The sequence below is a fragment of the Panulirus ornatus genome, chromosome 46 (assembly GCF_036320965.1).
Source record: "Panulirus ornatus isolate Po-2019 chromosome 46, ASM3632096v1, whole genome shotgun sequence".
Taxonomy (NCBI): domain Eukaryota; kingdom Metazoa; phylum Arthropoda; class Malacostraca; order Decapoda; family Palinuridae; genus Panulirus; species Panulirus ornatus.
The window spans coordinates 2,916,337-2,937,147 of record NC_092269.1 but is presented as its reverse complement, the minus strand read 5'-3'; the positions used below and the strand labels follow the sequence as shown (position 1 = coordinate 2,937,147).

General features: G+C 37.0%; 2 protein-coding genes across 4 annotated transcripts in view; one reads left to right on the top strand and one right to left on the bottom strand.

Annotated features, from left to right (window-relative positions):
• The window catches only part of LOC139763055 (uncharacterized), a 44,329-nt gene extending 34,151 nt beyond the window's left edge, over positions 1-10,178 (top strand). The window contains exons 30-41 of the mRNA XM_071688637.1: positions 1,541-1,650; positions 1,813-1,927; positions 3,105-3,322; positions 3,448-3,637; positions 4,744-4,913; positions 5,596-5,702; positions 5,794-5,957; positions 6,287-6,414; positions 7,673-7,780; positions 7,880-8,038; positions 8,498-8,662; positions 9,926-10,178. Of these exons, the coding sequence (XP_071544738.1) occupies positions 1,541-1,650; positions 1,813-1,927; positions 3,105-3,322; positions 3,448-3,637; positions 4,744-4,913; positions 5,596-5,702; positions 5,794-5,957; positions 6,287-6,414; positions 7,673-7,780; positions 7,880-8,038; positions 8,498-8,662; positions 9,926-10,090 (1,799 nt within the window). The 3' untranslated portion in view covers positions 10,091-10,178. The remainder of the gene's footprint in view (positions 1-1,540; positions 1,651-1,812; positions 1,928-3,104; positions 3,323-3,447; positions 3,638-4,743; positions 4,914-5,595; positions 5,703-5,793; positions 5,958-6,286; positions 6,415-7,672; positions 7,781-7,879; positions 8,039-8,497; positions 8,663-9,925) is intronic.
• Positions 10,179-16,435: 6,257 nt separating this feature from the next.
• LOC139763052 (uncharacterized) overlaps positions 16,436-20,811 on the bottom strand; it is a 31,391-nt gene continuing 27,015 nt past the window's right edge. For all 3 annotated transcript variants that reach the window (XM_071688635.1, XM_071688636.1, XM_071688634.1), the window contains 5 exons: positions 19,614-19,732; positions 17,499-17,606; positions 17,117-17,275; positions 16,823-16,981; positions 16,436-16,673 (listed from right to left, as the gene is read on the bottom strand). In XM_071688635.1, the coding sequence (XP_071544736.1) occupies positions 16,509-16,673; positions 16,823-16,981; positions 17,117-17,275; positions 17,499-17,606; positions 19,614-19,732 (710 nt within the window). In that variant the 3' untranslated portion in view covers positions 16,436-16,508. The remainder of the gene's footprint in view (positions 16,674-16,822; positions 16,982-17,116; positions 17,276-17,498; positions 17,607-19,613; positions 19,733-20,811) is intronic.

Below are 20,811 nucleotides of genomic sequence, written 5' to 3'. Positions count from 1 at the left end.
CAGATGAACCTTGTTTGTATGGAGTAAGGTTACCAGTGTTGTGCCACATGGCTCAGTCCTGGGACCATTGTTGCTATTGATGTATTTGCACATCTTTTTGGGACGACATTCTAATGAATGTTTACAGGTGCAGAGAAAAGCAGCGAGGATTGCATCCTTATAAAGGAGATAACCCTAAAGTTCATCTGATAAATTTGATGAAAATCTATCTCAAACATGCAAAATATTGAAGATTGTAAAAGAAAGCTTCAATATTAATATTATCTGGCAGTAAATGAAGTGCAGAAATCTAATTAGAACATGGGAGTCTGTTTGTAACATAACCTGTCATGAGAGCCCCAGTATGTGAGAATTATGAAAGGGAAATTTAGAATATTTGCAGACAATTTCAGTACATGGGTAAGGAAATAATGGTAACCAGCTTTCATCCTATGTTAAACTGATACTTAGATTTGGTTATTGAACTTAAAGAATGGAAGAACTAACATAAGTCCACAGGAGGACACCAAGATCGTACTATATATGGGGGCAGAGTATCCAAGGCTTGCCGTATGTTTGTCCACCATGGAAGGGAGAGTAAGGTCTACTGGGTCTCAAAATTTTTTTAAACTAATTTGTCAAGTAAAAGATCTCAAAAAGGTGCATAGATCAGAAAGTTGCTGTAATATGAAACCAAGATTATACAAAAGGTGTAAAGTACGTGTATTGTGTGAGTAGTGAATAAATAGATTAAACCGATTAAAGTTAATGTGGACAATATACACAAGTTTAAAGAAGTTATATGGCATTATATTAAGACCTGAGCCTTTGGAGTCTACAGCTCCCTTACCCGACAATGTTTTTTTTATACTAGTTGATCAGTACTAAAATATATTTTCCTTTATTTACTAAAGGTTGGATGAATATATGTGGGCATGCAGTTTTTGCCGAAGTTCGGTAAATAGCTTGGGTTCCCAGTTTCTGCAGGATGTCCAAAAACAGGCTTGTCCAATTACCTTTGGGCAGCCATGCTGCCATTGAGTTATGACTAAAATTCTTATGTTTGAAGGACTAACATTCAATTTGCAGTAGATATGGCACATTTCATGGCACCTAGTTGTAAGGGTACTGCAGTAAATGGTTTGGTCTTTAAATTGTACAGTTTGAGAAGGCTTTATCCCCCTTCGTGCTTATTTTTTTTCAAACTTGTTAGTTATGGTTACTTTGTGTAGTCCTTCATGAAACTGAAGTGTTTGGAGGAGAGGAGGAACTTTGAGCTATGAAGTGGGGAGAGTATAGATACCAAGGTATACACCTTGGTTTCTTGTACTGTGACCAAGATATTGCCATTCAATGTAAGTTAACATTTTCAGCGAGTTTATGTAAGACAGTCGCAAGATGCAGAGATGTCTGTAATTTTGCTAGTTGCTTGATACATTCATTACTTGTACATTAATTGCTAAGCTAAGAGATCCTCTTTACATGTCTGATCATGGCATTTGCATAGCTTTTTGATGAGCACAAGTAATTTCAATAATGCAATGAATTTTGAATGTTTCAGAATCTCTGGCTGGTGTACCAGTAGATGATCTGTTAGTGGTCAGTGATGTAAGATCTGTTGTCAAGGATGTTGCATTCGTTGCGCCCATCTCTGTTCATGGAGATCTACTGGTAAGAATGGTTTTGTGAATTATTAGAATAAACTTTTTACATTAGGTAAATGTTGCTTGTCTAGCAGCAAAATGACTATCACAATAGCAAATGCATGCATTTTTTTTCCAGAATTAGAGATAAAGATAATTTATATGCCAAAGATACTTTATTTTTCTTTAGGTATCTGGCTTGCTTGATGGGGTTGATATGGCTCATGTACTTTCCACAAGGGTTAGACTTGACAAGATGGAGACTGTGTTTGGCAATTGTAAATTTGGTGCAATCAGAGTTAAAGGTAAGATTTCTATGTGCTTGTATTGATAGCTATGAATTGTGCATATCTGTAAATGTGGACACAAGCTTTGTGGTATCATTGATGCTCTTCTGATACTGTATTTGTAATATTTGAATGTTTGTGGACTGGTGCTGTTGCTACCTAGTAATTCAGGATTTATAGATTGAATTTTTGAATGCTTTGTGGGTGTTAATGCTGAATTGTGTTTGAGGTTAGGGGACACTGTCCCCCTCCTTTGGTAACCTGTACAGCAGGTTGTAAACGGCAGCTACCCATGGAAGTGTTGGTCTACATGATTCCTTTAATCGCCTACTGTCGTTATTGCTGTTATTTGTGCAAAACTATTAAATTACTGTGGTAGACTTTAATATATTTGACTAGATACAGCATGCATATCTACATTTATCATAACTTTTACATTAGCTTCTAATTTTTCCCCACTTCATTTCCTCTAAAACAATTTTTTTCTAGAGCCTGATTTCAAGATAGCAATCAGACATTGCATGTACTTAGTTTGTACATGTTGATCATTTATTTACATGCTCATTTAAATTTTTTTGGGAAAGGTGCAGATTACATTGCATAAAAATTCTGCAATCTTGTGTATATTTTTCCTTCATACCACTTTGAATAACTGTATTGGATCTTCTGATTCCTCTTGATTTTTAAATACTCTTCCATCTGATTCATCTTTATTTCTTTATGCCCCTTCATAACCATTTGCAATGTCTAAAAGCTCTCATGTTTAAGGAAGCTATATTTATGGACAAGTTGGCATCCCTCCATGTGCTTTGAAGAGTAAGCCTCTCTAGTGATGGGATAATCACATTGTACATTCTTGGATGAAAACATTGAATATAGGGCCACTTTCTCAAATTTTGGTGCTGGTAATCTACTCGTTTGTGTGTGGAGTTGGTGCTTGTTGATGATGGTGCATATTTGCATTTGTGGGTAAGCTGATAGGTTTGTAGGCCTTGCTTTATATATTAAGACTTAAGAGTTTGTGTATAACAGTGATGGCTTAGCTTTTTCCAAGAATATATATTTTTTGGCAGATGAAGCTATACTTTGTCAGTAATAACTTAAGATTTTTCTCAAGTTGATCAACCTTATTTTTTAACTTTGCTATTTTATACATCGTCATTCAAGGATGTCAAAAACTTTGCATGATTATCAGGTGACTTGGAAGTTGACCAGATTAATGACATATTGGTGTCAGACCTGGTTTTGAAATATGGTAGGACATCACAGGAGATATTTGGCCAGAAAATCTTTGAAGGTGGTCTTCTCATTAATGGAAACATCAACACCACTCTGTTGAATGGCCTGGACATCTTACAGCTTAGTAGAACTGTAGTGAAGAGAAACCAAAATGCTACCATAGTGCAACAAGTTGTAAGTAGTATGTTTAAACTTTTTATGAAAATTTGATATAAACAAGACTGCACACTGATGTATGAATTTTAAGTAGAATTTTGTAAAGCTTGTAAATTCAGATTTTGGACATTTAAACATTTCAGACTTTTGAGGGTCCTGTCAGGACATCAGCAGCAGTAGATGCACAAGGCACTGTTGGCGATATCAACATACACAACCTTAGCCAAGCCATATCAGCGCTTAGAGGTTCTATGGGAAACCAGTATGAATACATTTTGTATTTGGAGGAAAAAATTGTAAAACAGACAACTGAGAACTATGGTGATGCTAAAAGTAAGTTTTATTAATATAGTTATACGTAGATTAGCTATGTATAAAGATATGATTTGAAGATGTACAAACTTTGATGCTGAATATGCTTTTGTGAAGCATTTTGAGATTGATGACCAGTACAGTAGGAACATTAGAAGTAAGGAGAGGACTAGTTAGGTATCATTAAAGATGAACAAAAAAGGTGGGAAAAGCAGTAATGACTTTGAAAAGAAAAGCTAGGGGTATAGATTGTGGTAAGATGCTCATGAGTAATTTGAATGTTAATTAGGTAGGGGAAGTTTGTAGGGAGCATGAAAATTTAATGACAGATGCGCTGAAAGCATTATTTCCTCTACAGGATGGTAGTTACATTAAGAATGTTTTCATAGCAGGTTTTTTGTATAGTAGGACTGTAATTTTTAGTGAAGGACTGGCAAACCTTCTTGTAGGTGTAGAACAGTTGAGGGGGAAAGAGGATGTGTAGACCAGATTTCTGGATATGAGTAGGTAATGGATTGTGTTGCAAGAAAATGTGCAGCCATGGGCTTTATAGGTGCATTGGGGATCATTGAGGGATTCTCTCCCTGGAGAACAAGAGCATAGCCAAATTCTTCAAATTACGAGTCTCCTAAATATTGAAATTATAAATTCCCACGATGGGGAGTTTCCAACTTCCCATTACTCTTGTCAATATCTGTATCGCCTTGAAGGCTTTTCTCATCGATTTAACTTTAGATTTGTCATGCCTCCATTGAAAACTGTCTGCAGATGCCTGTGTATGTAGCAGTTGCACATAAATATTTTGAAAAGGCTTAGGATTCAGGAAATCATCTGTTGGATCTGATATTCAGGTTTGTGGTAAACTTTTAAACTTTAGAAATGGATTACAAATCTAAAATGTTTTGAAAGCTTATGTTGAGTGGGTCTTGAACATGCAAGAGAGTGTGCATGGAATAGATAAAATTAGTGATAGCACTAGTGGATTCATTTTGTGCATGTTCTTCAAACATACACCTTGTGATGGAACTTCATTTTGCTGGGATAGGGTGCTTTACATTAGCACTGCAAGCTTCCAGTAAATAAGGTTTAGTTACCTGGAGTTGGACTATAATTTTTTTTTTTTCTAGGTATGTTTACACTGATGGCATATTTGGAGAAGATAACCTTCTATGAACTACCTTACTTTGGTGGCTTGACATTTCTTGAAAATTTTAACCTTCAACATGGCAGCGATTTCATAGGTATAAGGAGCTGTCGCAAGCATTGTGTATGTGATGCAGAAACCATATTTCTCGAGGTGAGCATTTCAAAAGAAATTTGTATGATCTTGTCTGTGGTTTTTGGAGTGTGAATATTGCAAACATTTTACATATAGATCAGTTTTTGAGTTCCTATGGAAACATAACCATAAAACTTTTAATCTGTAATCCATATATAATCTTGTAATATCTGACATTCCCATTCACAATATCATACTCCTCGCACACCAGGCCTTTTAAAGATTGGCTCAAGTGAAAAAAGTGAAGATCATTTCAAGCCTTGGAAGTACAGAATGTCTTAATGGGTGTATTTCTACTGTATAGCTTTTTTATGGAAAACAGTGTGGAAGTTGATACATGCATACATGGGCTGTACTGCAAGCAGCACCTTTGTATTGTGGAACACGTTTCTCCCCTCCCATTTTCACTTTTTCCAAAATGAGGAATTGAGAAGGGGACCCAAGTGATAATATATTATCCCTAGATATGGGAGATAATACTGCCTGTGTATCCACTGCATATCATGGAAGGCAACTAAGGAGGTCAGGAATGGGTGGCTGAGATCCTGTAACTTTCCACAAGATTGAACAGAGAAAGGAGCCAAGGGAGGTTTTCCCCCTACAAGACTCGTATGTTCTTTTGACTACCTCACTCTTGCGGGAAGTGGCGAGCATGTATGAAAAAAAGGTTTGATCTTTATATATATATATATCTTTACAGGTTGATACCCATGGTAATATTTCTAAAGACTCCCAGTTGGTATCTCAAGGATCTATGTTTGTTTTAAGCTGGCCTTCTATCAACCTTCAAATAACATTGAATACAATGTAAGTTTGGAGATTTTGTTACTGATATTCAATGGCTAAATGGCATGTAATGCTGATAATCTGTTGAGTGACATTTCGATAATCCCTACAGATGTAATGTTGGTGTAACGACAAGTCTTAAGTTTGTGGAAATAAGAAATGGCCGGTTGCATACATTATTGGAGACAAAGATGTCTCTAGGTCTGATAACTGATGCTGGACTGTTTGTTGATAAAGGAACTATTTACATCGTAACTGTATCGATGTTTGAGGATGGTGAGTTAATTGTTGCAGTATCATTATTGAATGAGAAGAGATCAATCTGTTAGTGTGCATTTGGGCTGTTAAGTGAAATTAGAGTAACATGCCCATTTAATTCTATTAAAAGAATTTTAGATACTTTAGATAAATTTTATATTAATCAGGTTTGTGCATAATAACTTTTGGCTTTTATTGTTGAAGCATTTCGTTATATTTAAGATGTGAGTGATTGGGGATAGTAGTGGATTTTAAAGGTTTCATTTGGTATTCTTTTAAAGTGTTACTTTAACAGGTATTTGATTATAGAATGGTCAATATATGCTCTAACAATTTTCCATTCTCAGAATTTGGAACAAACTCGACAGCAAACGCAGTCATCAGCGTGCTTAAGTATGATGATTATGAATACAGTTTGACCAATGTGTGGTATGAAACAAGCCAGAGAAGTGCAAGCAGATTAGACTTGACATTTGTGAGTATAGTGAAGCTCTTTAATTCTGATAGATGAAAATCATATTCACGCCCTGCCAGGTTGTAATGGTGAAAAATCCTGAAGACGGGTATTGCTCTTGCATTGTAATAGTTTTATCGGCCTGAATCTATTGTAAGCATTATATAAGTACACAAATTTGGTATACTTTACCAGACAGTCATGCCCAAGTGCATCTCTTATTGGGTCACAGTACTAAGAGTAAATGGTGTAAAGTATTCAACATATTTTGAAATGCAGCAAAATAGGTTACTGCCATGAATTTTACTTTAAGTGTTAACTATTGTAAGAGAGGCTCCACTTGCATGTTAGTTGCAGAATCTTAGAATAAAGAAATTCAGAAAATAATCTTGATTGAATATATTGTAAACAAAAAATTGGGTAAATTTTGTAGCTGTACAGGTATTTAAGGTTGCATGTATGAAGCCTAGACATTTTTGACATCTCCCTCTTGATCTCCCCCCTATCACTGCCAGTGGATAATTTGCATGCAGAGAATTGACACTTTAACACCTAGTGAATTGTCATTTGTTACTCCTCCAAAGACCAACACCAGTTTGCTTGGAGCGTACCGACTGTACTGTACAGAATTGTACCTTGCCTGATTATTATATATTGGTAATTTATGTTTTGGAATTCTTGTCTAGTCCTTCATTATTTGATGCATATCTATATACCAAAAAAGTATGTTTAAAGGAGGGCAGGAAGAGGTAGACCTTGCAAGTGCGGACAGTGTCCAGACACGTTGAGCCATGCAAATCCCTTTGTGTTGTACTGGTAATACTGTGATTTCGACTATTTGCTTGATATGAGGCATCTCATCATGCCAGTTAAGCATGTCTTTGAATTTAAAAGGGTGAGAAGACACAATATGTAGAAGTATATCTGAAATTCCAAAATTGTAATTGGTACATTTGTTTATTTAAGGGTTGTTAAAAAACGTACATCTATCCAACTTGCTGCAGGATCCAGAGTAGTCAGGTAATTTTTTTTTAATAATAGGAATGTTTTCTTTGGGTAAGTCCAAATTATGAGGTATTAAAAGCCAAGAAGCAGCACTGGAGTTCACCAGTTATGGAGACACTTGCCATGGCCACCCCCTAAGGGAATTGTTGTTCTGAACGGGCATAAGAGATGGATAGAAAAGCTCTTTACTATTCTTAAAGCTTTGAAAAGTAACTCCTGAATGATTAGGCGACATAATTCATATAAACTGCGTCTTGATTTTATCACCCGACAGATAAATGGTAAATGGTTCCTGTTGGTAGCTAATCAGCTGGGGACTGAAAATGTGGACATGTACACAGCAGTCTCCAAATTATATGCATGGGATAGTTACGGAGAGAAGGCAAGTAAATTTTTTCGGTTGTTTAATGAACTCTAATGAAAATTTGTCATTATGCACCGGAATAATTTTTATTCAAAACTTTTTTTTTCCATATTTCAGTTCATTTCAAAAGGAGACTATGTTGCTGATCATGTGACATCTGGAATGTTCATGAAGTCATTAGTACCAGTAGAGGAAAACTTTTTTACACTGACGCAGCTTAAAGCAGCTAAATATCCCACTTTTGAAGAAAACCTTGAATATACTAAGGAAGTATTGGTAAGTAAAATTTGTAAATGAGGGAACTGGTAATTGTGTTTATACAGTGCAGCAAGGTAGTTTTACAGTAGTGGTGGAATTTTTCTTTTAACCTTTGTATAATCTGCATTCATGGTTTCATAACTTTAGTTCATACATTCCTAATTCTTAGTAATGTAAAAGTACTTATTGAAATTCTAACAAGCTTGTTTCTTGTGACTTCCACTTGATATTAATTTGCATATTTAAGTTTTATATCAACATTGTTACTTTAGAAAACTGGTATTTTACATTTCTTAATCCTTAAAATGGGCAATTTTTAGGCCCCTGAGGTTTGATCTACTTCTGATGGCACCTTGCTGAGACGGGAAAAGTTGAGCATGTATGAATTTATATTCCTTGCCTTCCTACCTCGAGTTATGTGTTCTCCCATGCATGAATAGTTTAGAGTTCTTATGAAATATTTTATCTACTCAACAGGTGTTCCGGTACTGCAATGAAACTGACAGTTTTAAGGAATTTGAATCTTTAGAAACTTATGGTGTGGTTGATCAAGCCACCTTGACAATTGGCAATAGCCTTTACTTGCTCCTCTTGTCTGAGGTGAAGGACAAGCTGGATGTCTATGAATATTATCCCCTGGAAGTAAGTAAACTACATAAATTTGAAATATTGATTTAAAAATGGGACATGGAGAAATTCATTACACACAAGTAGAGTGAAAATAACATTTTTACTTGTTCAGCCACATTATCTCCCCCCACCACTCTCTCTCTCTCTCTCTCTCTCTCTCTCTCTCTCCCCCCCCCCCCCAGTGGGTAGACTTTAATGAGGGTTGATGTAGCAATTAAATGTTGGTATTGTAATTTTAATGAATTAAAATAAAGGACATTTACATGGAAAACCCCCCATTTTAGAAAGTTAATACAAGGAGGGGAGGATTTCTGGCCCCCCGCTCCCGTCCCCTCTAGTCGCTTTCTACGACACGCGAGGAATACGTGGGAAGTATTCTTTCGCCCCTATCCCCAGGGATAATATACATATATATATACATATACACATGCACACACATACACATACATACGCACATATACACACACTGGAAATGAGATTGTTTGAGGACAATGTGTGGTGTGAGGTGGTTTGATCGAGTGAGTAACGTAATCGAAAGGGTAAGAGAGATGTGTGGAAATAAAAAGAGCGTGGTTGAGAGAGCAGAAGAGGGTGTTTTGAAGTGGTTTGGGCACATGGAGAGGATGAGTGAGGAAAGATTGACCAAGAGGATATATGTGTCGGAGGTGGAGGGAACAAGGAGAAGAGGGAGACCAAATTGGAGGTGGAAAGATGGAGTGAAAAAGATTTTGTGTGATCGGGGCCTGAACATGCAGGAGGGTGAAAGGAGGGCAAGGAATAGAGTGAATTGGATCGATGTGGTATACCGGGGTTGACGTGCTGTCAGTGGATTGAAGCAGGGCATGTGAAGCGTCTGGGGTAAACCATGGAAAGCTGTGTAGGTATGTATATTTGCATGTGTGGACATATGTATATACATGTGTATGGGGGGGGGGTTGGGCCATTTCTTTCGTCTGTTTCCTTGCGCTACCTCGCAAACGCGGGAGACAGCGACAAAGTATAATAAATAAAATAAACATGGAAAACCTGCAATTCAGATAAGGGAATGTTTGAGAGTCTATGAAATTTTGTTTGGTGTTATGTGGAAGGCTAATCTTGATACAAGCAAGACATAGGAACCTTGTTAGTAGAGTATGATAAAGGCCCATGACGCCCAAGAATTTTTTGTTTGATTTATATTCATGAACATGACTGAGCAGTACTGCTTGTTTTATATTTATATTTGTCTAATTTGCAGATTTTTGGAAGCATTTCATTTGATTTTTTTTCTCCTAGGGTTTCAAGTTGTATCAAAAAGTGCCTCTTGAAAATCCTTACGCACTTGTCATAGTGAAAGTAGGAGATGAAAGTTTTGTCATGGTATCGACAAGATCGCCTCCAGGACTACTGAAGCTGAAAGTTAATGTAAAGGGTGTAGATCCAAGCATATTACACATATGAATATTGGTTTGTCTTGTTAAGTTTATTGCTCCTTTAAAAAGTGTGTTATTGTTTTAGAGATTTTATTGAAAATAAATTATACAGTTTGTGATTATTTCATTAACCACTGTTGTTTATGGAACTACCTTTATTTTTTAACATGTATGCTCACCATTTCCTTCGTGAGGGAGGTAGCATCAAGAAGAGATGACAGAGTATAGGATGAAAAATTCCTAGTTTGACTCCTTGCTATGTTTATTTTACGTAACACAGGAAGGGGATAAGAGTGAGTGCTCAAATTAGAGGTATAAGTTTGTTGAGTATTCCTGGTAAATTATATGGGAGAGTATTGATTGAGAGGGTGAAGGCATGTACAGAGCATCAGATTGGGGAAGAGCAGTGTGGTTTCAGAAGTGGTAGAGGATGTGTGGATCAGGTGTTTGCTTTGAAGAATGTATGTGAGAAATACTTAGAAAAGCAAATGGATTTGTATGTAGCATTTATGGATCTGGAGAAGGCATACGATAGAGTTGATAGAGATGCTCTGTGGAAGGTATTAAGAATATATGGTGTGGGAGGAAAGTTGTTAGAAGCAGTGAAAAGTTTTTATCGAGGATGTAAGGCATGTGTACGTGTAGGAAGAGAGGAAAGTGATTGGTTCTCAGTGAATGTAGGTTTGCGGCAGGGGTGTGTGATGTCTCCATGGTTGTTTAATTTGTTTATGGATGGGGTTGTTAGGGAGGTGAATGCAAGAGTTTTGGAAAGAGGGGCAAGTATGAAGTCTGTTGGGGATGAGAGAGCTTGGGAAGTGAGTCAGTTGTTGTTCGCTGATGATACAGCGCTGGTGGCTGATTCATGTGAGAAACTGCAGAAGCTGGTGACTGAGTTTGGTAAAGTGTGTGAAAGAAGAAAGTTAAGAGTAAATGTGAATAAGAGCAAGGTTATTAGGTACAGTAGGGTTGAGGGTCAAGTCAATTGGGAGGTGAGTTTGAATGGAGAAAAACTGGAGGAAGTGAAGTGTTTTATATATCTGGGAGTGGATCTGGCAGCGGATGGAACCATGGAAGCGGAAGTGGATCATGGGGTGGGGGAGGGGGCGAAAATCCTGGGAGCCTTGAAGAATGTGTGGAAGTCGAGAACATTATCTCGGAAAGCAAAAATGGGTATGTTTGAAGGAATAGTGGTTCCAACAATGTTGTATGGTTGCGAGGCGTGGGCTATGGATAGAGTGGTGCGCAGGAGGATGGATGTGCTGGAAATGAGATGTTTGAGGAGAATGTGTGGTGTGAGGTGGTTTGATCGAGTGAGTAACGTAAGGGTAAGAGAGATGTGGAAATAAAAAGAGCGTGGTTGAGAGAGCAGAAGAGGGTGTTTTGAAGTGGTTTGGGCACATGGAGAGGATGAGTGAGGAAAGATTGACCAAGAGGATATATGTGTCGGAGGTGGAGGGAACAAGGAGAAGAGGGAGACCAAATTGGAGGTGGAAAGATGGAGTGAAAAAGATTTTGTGTGATCGGGGCCTGAACATGCAGGAGGGTGAAAGGAGGGCAAGGAATAGAGTGAATTGGAGCGATGTGGTATACCGGGGTTGACGTGCTGTCAGTGGATTGAAGCAGGGCATGTGAAGCGTCTGGGGTAAACCATGGAAAGCTGTGTAGGTATGTATATTTGCGTGTGTGGACGTATGTATATACATGTGTATGGGGGGGGTTGGGCCATTTCTTTCGTCTGTTTCCTTGCGCTACCTCGCAAACGCGGGGAGACAGCGACAAAGTATAAAAAAAAGAAAAAAAAAACACAGGAAGGGAGGATTTCCGACCACCTTCTCCCATCGCTCTTGGTTGCCTTTTTAGAACCTGCCCAAAAATGTGGGCAGTATTTTCCCCCAATCCCCAGGGATTAATTACTTTTGTGTATATTTGTGTATATAATTTACTATAATTGGTCTAGTGAGGTAGCGCAAGGAAACGAACGAAAGAATGGCCCAACCCACCCACATATGTATATACATAAATGCCCACACACAGTGCATACCTATACATTACAATGTATACATAGACAAACATATATACATCCATACATTCTGCCTTCATCCATCGCCACTCCACAAGGAATATTGAATTGGAATGATGTGGTATATGGTGGTCAATGTGCTGTCAGTGAATTGAACCAGGGCCTGTGATGCATCTGGGGTAAACCATGGAAAGTGTGGATGTGGAAAGGAAGCTGTAGTTTTGGTGCATGACAGCTAGAGACAGTGTGTGAATGAATGTGGCCTTTGTCTTTTCCTAGCACTACCTCGAAAGGGGGAGGGGATGCTGTTTTTCATGTGTGGCTGTGGGAATGGATGAAGGCATTGTGTGCATATGTTTGTATATGTTGAAATGTTTCTTTTCTTTCATACTATTCGCCATTTCCCACCTCGGCTAGGTTGCGTTAAGAACAGAGGACTGGGCCTCTGAGGAAACATCCTCACCTGGCCCCCTTCTCTGTTCCTTCCTTTGGAAAATTAAAAAAAAAAAAAAAAAAAAGAGGAAGATTTCCAGCCCCCCCCCCGCTCCCTTCCCTTTTAGTCGCCTTCTACGACACGCAGGGAATACATGGGAAGTACGTATAGGTATGTATATGTGCATGTATGTACATACATGTGTATGTGGGTAGGTAGGGCCATTCTTTTGTGTGTATTCTTGCACTACCTTGCTACTGCGGGAGACGGTGACTTAAGTATATAGATAATAATAAATGACTGGGATAATGGACATGTTTTTGCTCTGGCCAACCCTTGATGGGAGTTTGCCAGATGGAATGGATGTATGATAAAAGCAGGATGATAGTTATGTAAATCTGATAAACGTAGGAATATTTTAAAGTTGTTCCAATATTATAGTTGCCCTGGTTACTAAAATGCTATTCTATTTTACATTTATTTCCCTAATTATAAGGACATTAAGGTAGAAAACCCTCGTGTTGAGGGTAAGGAAGTGTGGATATTGGGTTTTGTATAATTTTGCATTGTCTTTACAAATGTATACAATCCCATAACTGCTTTGATATGGATTAAGATGCTACGAAATGCGGTGGTGTGCTCGCAAAGGCCATTATAAATCCTTGCTCCATGATGTATTCTTTGTTTGAAGACTATCTTGTATTCTATTAGTATTGCTGTTTTGAGAACTTATTCTGCATCATTGATAACCAAGTTTTGATTAAAAGTTAAGCAAAAACAAATTACCAGAGGTAGTGTGGGTTTGGAAGTGTCGAGCACATTAGCAACAGCTTTCATTTCCATTGTACTGGAAACTAATATTTTCAGAGTTAAAGCAAAAGCCTAATATTGTCACTGTACATGACAATATTCATCAGTTGTTCCACAAGGCAGCACTTGGGTAAATTATAATTTCAAATTGATGGGTTTGTATATCCTCGTATTTTCAAGAATTTAGGTATGTATTAGAGAAACTCGTTATGTTTATACTTTAGTTTGGGTGTAATAAATGAAAATCCACTGAAGTGATGTAAATTTATTTTGACTTGTCAGTCTAGCACATCACTGATACCAATCAGTAGTTTGGTATCATGCTGCATGAACATTGTCCTGAACTCCACTATTTGGATCAAGTGCTTACATCCTTGATTTTGTACAGTACTTTGATGTAATATGAACATTAGGATTCAGTTTTTCACTTCTGAAATCTTAATATATGAATCGGATATCAACTAAATATACATTGAAATTCCACTTTATCTTGCTTATAAAAGGGGCAACTGGAAATATAATTACAAAGCATCTAGATACCATTATAAGAAACACCTTTTCTGAGCATGCAAAACAGATTAATCAATTAGTTGCCAGTACATTAGATTTTGGTTTATCTTGCTTATAAAAGGGGCAACTGGAAATATAATTACAAAGCATCTAGATACCATTACAAGAAGCACCTTTTCTGAGCATGCAAAACAGATTAATCAATTAGTTGCCAGTACATTAGATTTTGGTGTTTATGCATATTTTAGATTTGCCATCCATTAAATGAATATTGATAAAATATTTGGATGAACCAAAACAGATTAAGGTAGTCTATAAAGGCCTTGACAGTTTTACATGGCAACATTTGTAGACATGACCAGCTCTGCCTCAGACTGGGGGTTAGTTAGATTTCTTATGGGAAGCAGCGGTTGGCAAATTGAAAGTCCATTATGACAGTCAGATGTTCCAGATGTACACTTATAAGCCATATATGTGAACTATGGATGTTACATTTGACAAGACAAAATATATACAATTAGCATGATAAAGCATTCTACATAGTTGAATTAGTTCTTTATTTCTACATGAGAAGTGTTGCAAAAAATTTTGCTAATATTTTTTGACAGCCTTTGAATTGCAAAAAAAAAAAAATAATGCAGTGGCCCAACACATGTTGCCATTATTAGGCAATTTGGGAACCATAACCACTACAGGTTAACTTTGCTACTGAATTCTATGCATGTTATGAAGGTAGTTGATGGAAAATTAATTAGCTTGTGATGCTAACACCAATTATACCTCTTCATATAAATTGAGGAGCGGTGCTTGTTTTATGTTCTTCACTGCCCTTTAATCCGATCCACTTTTTGGTAACTGCCAAGATGATTTTTCTACTCTGCAATGCATTTTATAATGGCATGGCTCAGTCAGTTATTGTAATAGGTTGATCTACCAGCAGTAATGCAGACAAGCCACCAAAATTACCTATTTTTGGATTTAAAAAGTAGTTTAACCCAAAAGTGAATACCCTAACTCCGTCTAACCTTTACCGTCACATTAACTAGTAGAGAAGCATCAGATAATCAGAATTACAGGGTCCAATCACTTTCCTAATGCTAAGAATTGAATGATTTTTTCCAGTAGACTATAACATGGTAGGAAATGTCCTAGAAATGGAGCAATACTGCACAGTGATAACTTGCTAAACCAGGTACAATATATTTTTGAATGTAGTGGATGGAACAATTTAGGGGGTTTAAGTACATTGTCATTCATTCCTGCTAAGAATGATGCACTGAGACCTTTACATCCTTGCATTGGTTTAGATGTTTTGAACTGATGTATGTTTTTTTTTTCCTTTACCAACTAGGTATATTATATTTTCATAATTTTTCATAGTTTATTTGCCTGCCTTTTAAGTACATTACCTCATTTTGAAAATGTTTATTCCTGTTGACTATATATATATATCAGGTCTTCTGAAGTGCACTATCTCTGCCACCATACTTTTGTAGGTAGAAGTTGGTGGGCAGGCAACTAACAAGGAGGTAGATTTTTGAGTAGTACCCTCCTTACCAGGTATACGAGGGTTAATGACAGCTGCTTAGTCAGCACTCCAGTGGTTGTCAAGGTGCACTCCTCTGACCTAGGTAGCTGTCATTTCTTTCTGCCTCACTTACACATGGACTACTGGCATTCTGTTCAAGCATATCTCCTTGTCATGTGCAACACTGTACACTGCTCATCTCTCGCAGCTCGTTCTTCACAAATCTCAATTTTCTTGCTGTGAGCATTGTTCTAGCCCTGCCTTTTAGCCAAATGGTAGGAGCAGTAGATAGTGTACTATGTAAAAACAATTGGGTAGTAGCATCATAGTAGTCTGTAGGAGCCTCTGCATACAAAGCATTAATTACCCTCTGCCAGTGGTCTGTTAAGGGTGAAGCACTTAAGGTTTAAGAAGTGGCACTAAGAGTACTAGTTATGGTAGTATTGACTTAACTGTTCCTTGAGGGACTTCCAGTTGTAATGGGCATCAGAGATGTAGGTAGATGCATACTTTTTTGTGCAGTATTATGGTTTTTATTTTCATCCAACTTTAACCATTGCTTAAGGTAGGTCAAGTGCGTAAAGCCTCATTTCATAGTTTTTCTCTGCACAGTATTTTTCATTTTGTGTGTATCTAGTGAATCCAAGTTCTTTCACCAAAATGTCAATTGTTTCAGTAAGATTTTTATGCAGGTAGATGGCCATGTGCATGCAGTTATGTCTAGATTTGCATACAATGTGTATATAAACATTTGTGTTCAATTGTGTATCCCTCATGTTTGTGTCCATCTTACTCTTTTTCCCCTTGAAAGCTCCAGTTACGAGCAAAGGTCCACATCGAAGCTGGGTCATAATTGAAATATAGAGATGGCTAGGGAGGGAGGGAAGAGAAGGAAACTTGAATTTTAGAGGAAGTGGAAAAATTTGAAATGTGCCAGGTCATAGTTATTTGGAGACATTAGAAAGAGTTCCAAAGCTTAAAAGTCTGTATAACAATTCATTTTGTCTACATTCACTCCCTTTTACCGTGTCAATATCCGACTTTACAATTACAGGTTAAAAAGACGGCTAAATTCTTACAATATATATTTAGTAATTGTTCTTTTGATAGATTTTACAATCAACGGCCTTGCACGTTCTTGAAAACTAGAGGAGCAATTTGTATGGCTTTACACCCTTAATGTTTACTTTCAGAATCTCCACTCCTGGAGGGGACTGGACAGACACCACCACAAAAGTACCCCCAGATACTTCCACAACTACAAGGGCATATGCATTTTGAACTTTCATGGTCTGATAGATCCTGAAACCCTGATGGGAAAAATATTAGTCATTACAAAGGTATCCAGATAATTCTACTACCTTTAATATTTGCTTACTTTGTAGTTATGTCGGTATATTACCTTTTCTAAATGTTCATTTTTATCAAATGGACAATTTCTGCATTGATTGAGACTTACTTCTGGTGGATAGTACTGATAAACATGCAGACTTTCCTTGGAGAGTAACAGCAAGTACAGCGTGCAGTCTACTGTTAATGTAGTTTGGTCCAACACACCAAAGGCTGGCAAGCATTCAAACTCCTCAAAGATTTTTTCTTCTTCATTATACCGGAATATCTGTTGGTTGGTCATTTTGAGTAGCAGTCCTTTAAAAAACTTTCCTTTAATGTGATCAATGTATCAGCTACACAACCTTTCTAGGACTATAAAATGAAGTGCTACAAAAAAAAAAAAAAAAAGAGACCCACTTACTAGTACTTCAGTGGTGTATTTGAGATTGTTTTCAAATACTGGAGAATGAGCAGCCTTTAGCTGTGCCAGGGCAAAAAAGGTTTCCTCAGTAGGTAGCAGAGAGTTGAAGAATAATCCTGATGTTACGTGTTCAGCGAGGTATTGTCCCTTCAACTGGAACTGTAATTTAACATTTTAGTTGGTATATAGGGATAATTAACATTGGTGTCATGAAAGTATAGCAGTAGAATGATCACAAAAATGTAGTTTTGAGCCTGCAGTCTTACTGGCTCTGGTGTAGGGTAGGGTACTTGCCTGAACTTTAAATGTTACACCAGAATGATTGCCATCCTATTAAATTAGGATGACCCCATTTGTAACAATGACACCTAACATTACACACCTTTCTACCAGTGCTATCCCACAGATACAGCTGTGATGTTGCTCTGTAAGTATTCACCTCATCAGCCTTCATATGGTTGGCCACCAAAAGGTACAATATTCCCTTGATCTGAAAAGGAATGAATTTGAACAATTTGGGACAAGTTCCAGAATTTCTTACACGTGGTTGTGAACACAAATAGAGCAAAAACGCTGATTTAAGAAATTTCATAGCCATTAAAGGAAACTTAAGGGAAACAATAGCTAGGTGTATTTTCTAGTTTGTGTAATACATCTTTCACAAATTATCCTGCTCTACAAGGTGGAATTGCATCGGTGACTTTCTTTCTTTTAGGTTGATTTTTTTTTACATATCTTTCATAGAATGGATGTTTCACAGCAAATATCCATCGTCTTCCTCTAGACCTGATCCAGATCAAATTTTCCCCAAAGTGGAGTGATACTATTACAGCCTCAAGGAACCACATACACTTTTAGGAGTGTGGACAAATTGCTGCAAATCATCACCGTTCCTCTTGCAATGTATCTCCCTCGCCGTTTTGAGTACTCCCCAGTATGACTACTGCTATTCCTATCACTTTTATTTCTATAGAATCACCGATGTAATACATTGTAATTTTGATAGGCTGTCAGGGGAACAGCAGCATTTCCAGAGTTGCTAAATTAGTGGATTCATACTCAAAATAGAGAACGAACAAGGATTTCAGATATTTATCAAGATTACTTTCTCATTGGCCTATCCTAGCACCGCATGTATTTGTTACTGTCAATTATCTAACCTTGTTCAGTGTATTCATTTTTTTTTCTTCTGTAGCCATTTGCTTCCTTCCAAAAATTATTTTGACTTTACATTTAACGAGTCATTTCTATACCGACATTTTTGTACCTTAAGTGCATCACCAGTGATCAGACCAGTTCATACAAGTGTCCCATATATCTTTAACCAATGTTGGTTTTGTTTAGCACCCCACACCTACTTGACATTGCTGTATAAAACTCATTCTTGATAAACATTAATTTTCTACTGGTTCTTGTATATTGTATGCAATAACTTTAGGGAGTATTTGGTCTGGTATTTACATTTGGTTTGCTTTTCTACAGAATAGCAAATAGTACAAAGTTTATCTACGAACTTAATTTTTTTCATTTTCCAGGTTTTTTTTTAACTAATAACCAAAAACAAAAATTTTTTTTCATTTTCCAGTTTTTTTTAACTAGTAACCAAAAACTAAAGTTTATTATCGTTCATCTTCTAAAACTTAATTTCATCCATAGCCTATTGCTTTACTTCCAGTTGAAGTAACTTCTTTCCAATCTTTGTCCTCATACCCCAAAACTGTCTCCCTCACTTATTCCTCTTGAATCCCCTAAATATTTCCATTTACTTGCATTTAACATTCACCCCTTTCACATTCCATGCAACCCTATGAATCCTGACTTTTCCTAAGCAGGTGCAGGAAACCTACTTTTTTGAAATGCCTTATGTCCCTTGTAGGGCAAGGCATTTGCCTTTGCACTTGTTCCATCTTAATAGTTTGCCAAGAATATGGATGCTCATGGTCTTCAAGTAGACTGTCTACTCTATTAGAGTACATTCAATATAAATGGCCACATTACAGGTAAAAATCTAGGAGCTAGTACTTCTGGCATTCCTGAAATATCTTTTGAAAATGCTTGGAGTAGTTTCTCGGCATATTCAATGATACCATGTAGTACTGTGCCCAGTTATCATAAATATAACACCAGTAGCCTTTGAGCAAATCCTAGCTTAAGAGGTGTAAATTCTTTTCATGAAGACCGATTTCATTAGCAGCATACTACGTCAAGCATAAAACTAGGAAAAGTTAGTTTCATCAAAGTAATACTTGCAATTTGTTCATTTTTGAAAGCAAACTATATTTTTAGGCTAATCCTTCTGTGTTTACTAGTTCTTGACCAACTACCTTTTTCACCCTTATGTAAAATTATTTACCACATTAAAGTTATCCTCAATTACAAATGTTAAGTGTAAATGCTTTAGCAAATCAAAATCTGGTGTGGCAAGTACATTTGTAAATGCCAAAACAGTTACCTGTAAATGAACAGATCCTTTTTTTTCAATGGATTGTATACTTACCAGAGTGAGGTCCAGTGTAGAGGCACTATAACTAGTTTCGTTGTACCATACAGCAACCACAGTGTTCAAGGATAGGTCTACTTTCAGTGTGTTTATAACGGTTCCAGTTTGGTTGAAATCTGTACGGATAAATGGTTATAACATCCAGGTTAGAAGTGTTCCTTATACCTATATATATAAATATACCTATATATATAAAAATAATATATATACAATATGAAATAGTCATGTTGGTCTACTGTGAGGGGGCAGGAGTAGAAGGCTGTATATCTTTCCCTCCTTTGTTGTCACCTTAAAGTCAGTGAAACAAGCAAAGCGAGGATTTTTCTGCAAGTAGCATTAAAAATGCCTATAAAAATCATCAGTATGGTAACTAAAACATTTGCTGCAATACTTAATTCAATTTGTAGTCCTCACAAAAAGCCATTCAATTTACACGTTTCAGTTTTGATAGAGTCTGGAAATATTACCAATGACTTTCCTGGTGACTATTTATTCCCCTTGTCTGACTAATCTTATTTTGGATAGAAACTCTTTAGATCATACAAGAAAAATTATACCATCACTCCAAACAAATGGCACCAGCAAATCTCATGATGTTCACAAGGTTCCTTAAGCACAAGCTTACTGGAGAATTCTCTCTGAAAGGACATCGTCCTAAGTCTCTCCAACTCTGAACACAACTGTCAAGTCACATGGTCTGGATCTCTGGGATACACCATGTGGTACCCAAAAGCCTCCCAAATTCTCCCCTGTTAATACCTTACTTCATCCTTTTACAAGTAAAGCTTAGTCCCTCTTTCGTACCAACTTTCATATGACTATGTTCATTCTCCCTTCAGTTAAGGTGCCCTCTTTTACCCCTTTAAGTATCAGTGCTACTCTTCAGTAACCTATTAAACTTCTACCATTGTAAACATTACTCGAAAAAAAGTTTTGTTGATAGTGACTGCTTTGACAAGTCAACATAAACTTTCAGTGCGATAAATACAAATGATTTACAAGCAAAATTCTTGGAATGATGCATTCCGAGGACTAGAGCACAATCAGTTGACTTAGGCACAAAATTAAGGGACATAGGAAAGTGTAGAAATCTACAACAGTTGCAAAGTGGGTTAAACTAAATCTCAGCCACCTCATCCTTAACAAGTTTCACACAATTCTCTACTAGATTAAGACTAGGTCACTTTCTCCCCAT